The 9,598-nt window shown below is 46.8% G+C and overlaps 1 protein-coding gene across 1 annotated transcript in view; it reads left to right on the top strand.

Annotated features, from left to right (window-relative positions):
- The window catches only part of LOC109915498 (probable voltage-dependent R-type calcium channel subunit alpha-1E), a 148,876-nt gene that overhangs the window by 33,703 nt on the left and 105,575 nt on the right, over window positions 1-9,598 (top strand). Inside the window, exons 14-15 of the mRNA XM_048602005.1 lie at window positions 682-1,296; window positions 3,068-3,375. Of these exons, the coding sequence (XP_048457962.1) occupies window positions 682-1,296; window positions 3,068-3,375 (923 nt within the window). The remainder of the gene's footprint in view (window positions 1-681; window positions 1,297-3,067; window positions 3,376-9,598) is intronic.

The following is a 9,598-nucleotide window of genomic DNA, read 5'->3' as shown; positions in this document are numbered from 1 at the left end:
GTGTCTCAGATAGAGGGGAGTGAGAGAGGGATTAGAGTGTCTCAGATAGAGGGGAGGGAGAGAGGGATTAGAGTGTATCAAATAGGGGAGAGTGAGAGAGGGTTTCGAGTGTCTCATATGTGGGAAATCTGAACTCTGGGATTTGTCGAGGGCTCATGTCCTGTTTGAAGTGTATACAATTTCTGGATTGATTGTTGTATTATGTCTCCAACTGTCTGGTAATGTATTGAGTTGCTGATACAAGCTCAATGCTTGGCTGCTCTCAAACTCACCTCTTTAAGTACAGCCTCAGGCCTTGCACAGTTGTGGATTCTCCCCACGAATGCAGGCCTTTCTAGAACACAGGGCTTTGAACTGGTATCTCCCAATTTTTCTCACTCACCATTCACTTTGGTGAGATGAGCTGTCTGAGAAGTGAAATAGATTTGGTGTTGAGCCAGTGATAGGAAACTGCTTAGAGTGTACCGCAGTGATTAGGAGGGAGTAACAATAGAAGTCTTTCGAGAAACAAAAGTCTGTAGCAAGATTTTGTTTGCCCTCTGTCTGCTTTGCTCTCTTGAATGTAGTAATAATTATCTGTGAGTGCCTGTGACCTTGATATTTTGTTGCTGTCACCTCACTGTTGTGTTGCGTTTTGTTCTAATTCCACCTGATGTTTTTCCGGTCCCCATTCGGTTCCAGGAGGGAATTTCGGAGGCACAAACACATGTCTATCTGGGAGGCCAGAACCAGCCAGCTGAGGAGACGGATGCAGATGAGCAGCCACGAGGCCCTCTTTGCTGAGGCTTTGCAAGGGCTGGAGGGGAGCAGGTACAGGAGGCACCGTTCCAGGGTCTATGAGGGTGAAAGCCTCCGGCGTCTGGCTGAGCAGAGGGCCAGGGAGGCCGGAGAGGGAGAGGCTGGTAAGCGAGAGGGCTTTAAGAGTCTGTCGCTTCGCAACAACTGGCAACCCACGGGAGAGAACAAGGAAAGCCCTTCCCCCAAAGTCAACGGCGACCAGGAGTGCAACCAGGGCAAAGCCTATAACCGGCAGGCAGAGAGCAGGCAGAGCCTCACACTGGACGAACCCGCAAGGCTGAAGAGGAGGTACCGATCGCTGTATAAGGAGGCCAAGCTGGGCCTGGAGGAAAGCGACGAGACCAATCTCAGCCACAACAGGGCCAGCAACAGCAAAGAGGACGGGCTGCCTCCGCCCAAGGAGCAAGAGGAGACTGGCCCGCCAAGCCACAGCCCCAAGGAGAAAGGTGCCCGTGAGCCGACAAAGGCACACTCCTGGAGAGGGAGACCCCACACAAGGTCAGAAACTTTCGGAATTCCTGCCACTTGATCTGTACTGTTTCATTCTTTCTCTATGGGGGTGGGTGTTGCTCATCCCTGATTGCCTTTAGCACGGCTTCTACAGGGGGCTGCTAAGACTCCGCCCCATTGCTGTGGCTCTGGAGTCCCAAGGAAGGATGGCTGAATGAATCAGTTGCACCAATCAACAACAGTTGTCTCTATTACTAAGACTAGCTTCAAATTCCAGAATGCGTTCATTCAGTTTAAAATCAGCTGCAGAGCTGGGCTTTGAACCCTTGTCAGCCCCTACCTGTGGATTTCTCATCTAGTAGCTTTGCCAATGCACCACCTACTCTCTATCAGAGGGAGTCGCCATGCCCAAGATTTGAACTCCAACATATGTTAATTGGCAATAATGGCGGGGAAAGTACCCAGTATGCATTGGGTGGCTGTTTCCCTTTCCTCCTGGGTTTCCTTCTTCAAGTGTACAGGAAGCTTAATTCCCAGGGAGTCCAGGACTGCTGTTTTAGAACCCTGTTTGAACCTAACTTGGTTGATTCTCACCGCAGTATAACTGCCTCAGCTCATAGTGACGAAGTTTTAACCACTTCCTTTAGATCCTTATAAGTTCACATCTCGCGAAACCTCCAGAAATAAATGAAAGTTTTAAAAGGTCTCTCTGATTCTAGTGTGTGTTAACAAGTCACTTGTGGCTGTGTCTTCCTGTTGCCTGAGAGATCTTTTCTGGAAGTTTTGCTCCTTTTCGACACTGCTTTTTAACTAGGCTGGTGATTATCTGCCTTGCTTAGCCTTGGTAAGCATTTTTCTCTGATAGTGTTACTATTGAGAAGGTTCTGTCACCGGTTGGCCTTGTGAGGGTGTTCAGTGTCAGGATCTGATAAGTTTGCAGAGTGTAAAGCTGATTCTCAGTGAGCTGTTCGCTCACGCAGAAGCTCGTTCGAGCTCTGGCTTTCCCACTGTGTCCCAGGCAGAAGGTTCAGGGGAAACTGGACAAACCCCTTTTCACCAACTCCCTTTAACAGTGCCCTCCAGTGCCCACCAGAGGGCAGCATGGTGGCTCAGTGGTAAGTGCTGCTGCCTCACAGTGACGGAGACCCGGGTTCGATTCCAGCTTCGGGCGACTGTCTGCGTGGAGTTGCATCTTCTCCAGGTTCCTCCCACTGTCCATAGATACGCAGATTAGGTAGATTGGCCAGGCATGTGCAGGCCAGCCATGGGAAATCCAGGGTTACAGGGATTTGGGGCAGGGGTGGGGCTTGCTTTGGTTGGGAGGGTGGACTCAATGGGTCAAATGGCCTGCTTCTGCATTTGGAGGGATTCTAGTAGACAGTGGGGTAGGGACTTGACAAGCATCTACATTGGAACATCGGGAGGTTATACTGATGTGAGGTCGGGGGTGGTTAATGTCCTACCAGTCATTACAGAATCACCAGAATAGTGATGGTGCAGAAAGAAGCCTGGGCTCTCCAAATGACCATTGTGACCTAGTAACTTTCCCCTTCTCTCTAGGAAAGGGCTGGAGTTGGGGGAGTGACAATAGCACCCGTCCTGGAACTGATCTGTAGGTGCTGACATCCCCAGAGCTCAGTACGGGCAGCAACACGATTCTCGCTCTGCATGTGGAGGGAGGCCATTGCCAGTGTTGTCTGAGCGGTAGCTGACCTGGCGAATGAGACTGGCTCCAGGGGAGGGGGTTGGGGTAAGAGGAGGGAGGGAAGGATTTGGCAGAAGGTGCTTCAAGTGACTTGTCTCCACTATCCACCCACAGCCGCCTGAATCAACAGTCGGGCGCCAACACGAACATACCCACAGCGCAAGTGGGGGCAGAGAGCGCCAGAGTCGCAGGGAGTGAAAATCCAGACAGTACGAGAAACAGCAAGATCGATAAGCAGCAAATCAACGAGCAGACCAGCTTGCTCAATCTGCAGCTGGATCTAAAAAACACGCCCGCATCGCCGCGGCTGACTGAGTCGGCAAGTTGCAATAACCGGGACCAGGATAAGTCTCGTGATCAGACGGAGGTCGATGTGGACTGCGAAAACACTGAGACCCCCATGGATTCCCTCGTCGCACCAGGTAGGAGCATGTACGTTTGCAGAGAGGCGATTGGAAAGACACAAATGTGTTCCACCTCAAACCCCAACACACCGTCCTTCCACGCCCCCAACATTCTAACTCCAGTCTGCCTGGCCCTGGGGACCGATGTGAAGATTATTGGCATAGCGAGGTTAATCTGCTCCAATCTCACCAGCCCACGTGTGAACGTAATAAAGGATTGAAATCCAACCAGTTTATCTACATGGTGGTAATCCTGAGTGACTGCTGGTAGAACTGATGGGAAGAGCTGTATAAGGTCCAAGATTAGGTTCGCATTGAGATATTTTTTAAACAACCTGCTCAGGGATAGTATTACACACCTCTGGAGCAGGTAGGAGTTGAATCCAGGTCTTCTATCTGAGGTAGGGACACTACCATTGTGCCGCAAGAGCCCTTAGGTTCATACCAGGAGGATTGGATAGCAAACCTCACACCTTTGGACCTGTAGAGGGACTCAATCCGCATTTAGTTACACACAGCTGTCACAATACTTCACAAAGCTCATCTAATTGGTGCCAGTTGCTACTGGTACCCAGGAATGAATGTGCAGCTGATTTTAAACTGAATTGCTACTGGTACCCAGGAATGATGTGTTTTGGGGGCTTGTCACCGGTAGAGAAGGGGTGCATCATGCATGAAATAGGAAAATACATTGTGTGTTACAGCGGAATCTTTTGGTAATTTAGATAAATGTGCTTTGGGTAGAGTAGATAGGAGGTTAGCGTCTCTATTCAACAATTTATTTATTGCAAAGATAAAGAGGAATGCTGGTGAAAAGTCAGTAATCTGGAATGTTAATTCAGTTTTCCCTCTATAGATGCTGTGGTTATGCTGAGTATTTCCAGCATTTTCTGCTCTTATTTCAGATTTTCAGCACCTGGAGTAGTTCATCATTGAAACCAGATACTGCCTGCTGTAAGAGTTTGTTGGGCCGTGTTGGAGAAACTTCACATTGTATCTAACCCTGTGCTGTCCCTGTCCTGGGAGCGTTTGGAGGGGAAGTGTAAGCGGTGTTTTACTCTGTATCTAACCCCATGCTATCCCTGTCCTGGGAAGAGTGTAGAGAGTGTGGATTCACAATTGTGTTGCAGTATTTTATGTGTGTGTTACATTATTAAAGAGACAGAACATATTTGAACAGAGCGTTGTGAGCACACATTAGCCGCAGTTACATGAGTTCCAACACAAGTGGTGTCAGCCAGCATTGCTGCTGCTATCAAGTGCCATCTATCTAGTCAGAATTAACAAGTAACTGCCAATACAGGTGATCTAAAAGAAACACAGAATATGTAGGAAGTGCTAAGCAAGTCAGGCAGTATCTGTGGAAGGAGAAACAGGGGTCACATTTCAGAGTGAGGGCTCATTTTTGTCAGCTATCACTGAGCGGTTCACCTCACCAGATTTCGCACGAGCCTGATGAACGATCAAATACAAGAGAAAGTCATTCCATTACATTCTCCACAAATTCTTCATCAATCTGTGTTTCTCTCTGTGGCTCTCAGTGTCTCTTTGTGTTGTTCTCGGTGTCTCTCTGTGACACTGTCGCTGCCTCTGTGTCATTCTCAGTGTCGCTCTGTCCCTCAGTGTCGGTCGGTGCCTGTCTCTCTCTCTCTCTGTGGCTTACTATGTCACTATCGGTGGCTCATTATGTCACCATCGGTGGCTCACTGTGTCACTTTTGGTGGCTCTATATGTCATTCTCTATCACTCTTTCTATCTTTCGGTGTCATTCTGTCTCTTTTCGGTGGCTCACTGTGTACCTCTCCATATCCCTCTGTGTCACTCACGGTGTCCAATTGGGACTGTCTCTGTGACATTCCCAGTGGCTCTCTGTGTCGCTGTTGATGTGTCTCTCATTCTGTGTCGCTCTCGGTGTCTCCCTGTGTCACACTCGGTGTCTCTCTGTGTCACTCTCTCTGTCACTCTCGGTGCCTCTCTGTCTCTCTCTGTCTTTCTCTATGTCACTCTCGGTGTCTCTCGCAGAGTCTCTCTCTGTGCCACTCTCGGTGACTCTCTGTGTGTCTCTCTATGTCACTCTTGGTGTCTCTCTCAGAGTCTCTCTGTGTCACTCTCGGTGTCTCCCTCTGTGTCTCTCTCGGTGCCTCTCTGTGTCTCTCTCTGTGTCACTCTCTGTGTCTCTCTGTTTGTTCTCTGTGTCTCTGTGTCTCTCTCAGTGCCTCTCTGTGTGGTTTTTGTGTCTCTGTGTCGCTGTCAGCATCTCTCTGTGTGGTTCTTGGTCTTAACTGTGTCTGCATAGAATTACTGTTTGTTTCTCTCAGAGGAAATGAATAACAATGAGGAGGTGTATTGGCTCTAATAATCATGTTCAGGTGGAGGTAAACACCATGGGCAGAAAATGTTGATGGGAGTTGTTTACAGAGCCCCAAACAGTGGTGGAGACGCATTCCCGAAGTGCACAACAGTAATCGTGGGTGACTTGAAGCTAAATATAGGTTGGACAAACCAAACTAGAGGAGATTTATTGGAATATATACGTGTTAGGTTGTTTTGACCAACATTGTTAAGGAACCAACTGGCGAGCAGGCTATCCTGCACTGGGTGTTATGCGTTGAGAAAACATTATTTAACAAACTTGTGGGTTCCATTTGGGAAGAGTGACCATAAAAATGATAGAATTGTACATTCAGATTGAGAGTGAAGAAGTTGAATCCAAAAACTCAGGTCCTGAATCTAAATGTAAGTAATTACGAAGGCCTTGAGGATTGAGTTGGCGATGATATATTGGGAAGCCTTACTAAATGGGCTGGCAATGGATTGGTAATGGCTAGTATTTTTCAGAAATGTGTGCACAAAATGCAACAAGTATTCATTCCAATTTGATGCACAGACATAACAGGAAAAGTGGCTCAACCATGGGTTACCAAAGAAATTAGAGACAATCTTGGATCCCAAGAGGAAACTACAAAATAACCATTTAAAAAAAAAACAGGAAACCTGGCGAATGGGAGCATTTTGCGCTCCATCAAAAGAGGGGATAAAAGTAAAAGAAAGGGGGACATTGAGTATGAGAGTGAATGAGCAGGGAACACAAAAAGTGACTGAAAGCCTCTATAAAAATGTGAATAAAATAAAGTTAGTAAAGAGAAGTGTAGATCCCGTACAGACAAATTATAATGGGGAATAAAGAAATGGAAGAAAAAGTAACAGATACTTTGTCCTGTCTTTTCAAAAGAGGATACAAGTAACCCCCCTCCCCCCAACATGTTAAGGAACCAAGGGTCCAGTCAAAAGATGGGGACTGAAGAAAAACAGTATTAGTAAGAAAATGGTGCTGGGAAAATTAATGGGCTTAAAGGCTAAAAATCACCAGAACCCGATCATCTACATCCCAGAGTACATAAGGAAGTGGCCCTGAAAATATTAGATGTATTAATGGTCATCTTCTAAAATTCTATAAGCTCTGGAGCAGTTCTTACAGAATAGAGGGTGGTAAATGTAACCCCACTGTTTAAAAAGAGAAGGAGAGAAAATAAGAGAATTATAGACTAATTAGCCTGACATCCATTTCCAAAAATGTAGTATCAGAACATTTGGAAAGCTTTAACTGGACTAGACAAAGCCAGCATGGGTTTATAAAAGGCAAACCATGTTTAATAACTCTGCTGAAGTGTTCTGGGGATGTTAACTAGTTGAATAGATAAGGGAGAACAAGTCAATGTGGTGTATTTGGATTTTCATAGGTTTTTGGTAAGGTCCTTCATAAGATGTTGGTGGGAAAAGTGACAGCACATGAGATGGGGGTATTACATTGGTGTGAATTGAGAATTGGTTGACAGACAAGAGACAGAGAATGGGGATAAATGGTCTTTTTTCTGAGTAGCAGAGATTGACTAATAAGGAACCCCAGTGATTCATGATATATATAAATGACTTGGATGAGGGAACCTTCACACTTTGGTGTGAAAAACAGGAAGAAAGAGTATTATTTAAACGGTGATATTTTGAGGAGTATAAATATACAAAGGGATCTGGGTGTATTGTACAGCAATGAAAATAAACAGGCAGGTGCAGCAAGTAATTAGGAAGGCAAATAGTATATATTTTAAAATTCATTCATGGGGTACGGATGTTGTTGTCAAAGCCAGCATTTATTGTCCATCCCTAATTTGCCCTTGAGAAGGTGGTGGTGAGCTTTGTTCTTGAACCGCTGCAGTCCATGTGCTGTAGATAGACCCACAATGGCCTTACGCAGGCAGTTCGAGCATTTTGACCCAGCGACAGTGAAGGAACAGCGATATATTTCCAAGCTAGGATGGTGAGTGGCTTGGAGGGGAGCTTGAAGGTGGTGATGTTCCCATTTATCTGCTGCCCTTGTCCTTCTCGATGGTGGGGTAGTGTGTTTGGAAGGTGCTGTCTGAGGATCTTTGGTGAATTTCTGCAGTGCATCTTGTAGATAGTACACACTGCTGCTACTGACCGTCGGTGGTGGAGGGAGTGAATGCTTGTAAATGTAGTGCCAATCAAGTGGGCTGCTTTGTCCTGGATGGTGTCAAGCTTCTTGAGTGTTGTTGGGGCTACGCTCATCCAGGCAAGTGGGAGTATTCCATCACACTTCTGACTTGTACCTTGTAGATGGTGGACGGGCTCTGGGGAGTCGGGAGACGAGCTACTTGCTGCAGTATTCCTAACCTCTGACCTGCTCTTGTTTCCACTGAATTTTTATGATGAGTCCAGTTTTGTTTCTGATCAATGGTAACCCCAGGATGTTGATTGTAGGGGATTCAGTGATAGTAATTCTATTAAATGTCAAGAGGCAGTGGTTAGATTGTCTCTTGTTGAAGATTGTCATAGCCTGGCATTTGTGTGGTGCAAATGTTACTTGTCACTGTCAGCCCAAGCCTGGATATTGTCCAGATCTTGCTGCATTTGGACACAGACTGCTTCAGTATCTGAGGAGTCACAAATAGTGCTGGACATTATGCAATCATTGGTAAACATCCCCCACTTCTGACCTTATAGATTCACACAGCATATGAGACCGTTCAGCCCATTGAGTCAGCGCTGAACAATCTACACCTGTCCCATTTTCCATCCTTAGTCTTATAGTCTTGAATGTTATGACACTTCAAGTGCTCATCTAAGTACTTTTTAAAAGTTGTGAGGTTTCCTATATCATCTACCTCCTAGGCAGTGCATTCCAGACCCCAACAGCACTCGAGGTGAAAAACATTTTCTAAAATCCCCTTTAAACCTCCTCCCTTATACTTTTGGCTGCTTGTAGCTGCTTCCTATTCATCCTGTCCATGCCTCTCAATCTCATACCCCTCTAACAGGTCACCTCTCAACCTTCTCAGTGATAGTAGAAACTGCCGATGCTGGAGTCAGAGATAACACAGTGTGGAGCTGGAGGAACACAGCAGAGTTCTGAAGAAACATCAGCTTTCCTGCTCCTCTGATGCTGCCTGGCCTGCTGTGTTCCTCCAGCTCCACACTGTGTCACCTCTCAACCTTCCCTGCTCCAAAGAAAACAGCCTGAGCTTATCCAGGCTTTCTCCATCGCTGAAATGCTCCGTCCCAGGCAACATCCTGGTGAATCTCCTCTGCACCCCCTCCAATACAGTCACCTCGGGAGCTGAGTGGCCCTGGCGGAGCCTAAACTGAGCGTCACTGAGCAGGTTATTGCTGAGCAGGTGCTGCTTGATAGCACTGTTACTGACACCTTCCATCACTTTCCTGATGATCGAGAGGAGACTGATTGGGCGGTAATTGGCCAGGTTGGATTTGTCCTGCTTTTTGTGCACAGGACATACTTGGGCAATTTTCTACATTGTCGGGCAGATACCGGTGTTGTAACTGGATTGGAAGAGCTTGGCTAAGGGAGCAGCAAGTTCTGGAGCACAAGTCTTCAGTACTATTGCCGGAATGTTGTCAGGGCCCATAGCCTTGGCAGTATCCACTGCCTCCAGCTGTTTCTTGATATCGCAGGAATGAATTGAATTGGCTGAAGACTGGTATCTGTAATGCTGGGGACTACTGGAGGAGGCCAAGATGGATCATCCACTTGGCACTGCTGGCTAAAGATTGTTGCAAGTGCTTCAGCCGTATCTTTAACACTGATGTGCTGGGCTCTTCCGTCATTGTGGATCGAGTCACACAGCACGGAAACAGAGCCTTCGGTCCAGCTTGTCCATACCAATCAAGTTTCCCAACTAAACTAGTCCCACTTGCCTGCATTTGACCC

Source organism: Rhincodon typus, chromosome 10 (assembly GCF_021869965.1).
Source record: "Rhincodon typus isolate 14 chromosome 10, sRhiTyp1.1, whole genome shotgun sequence".
Classification (NCBI taxonomy): domain Eukaryota; kingdom Metazoa; phylum Chordata; class Chondrichthyes; order Orectolobiformes; family Rhincodontidae; genus Rhincodon; species Rhincodon typus.
This window is presented reverse-complemented; position numbering and strand designations above follow the sequence as displayed.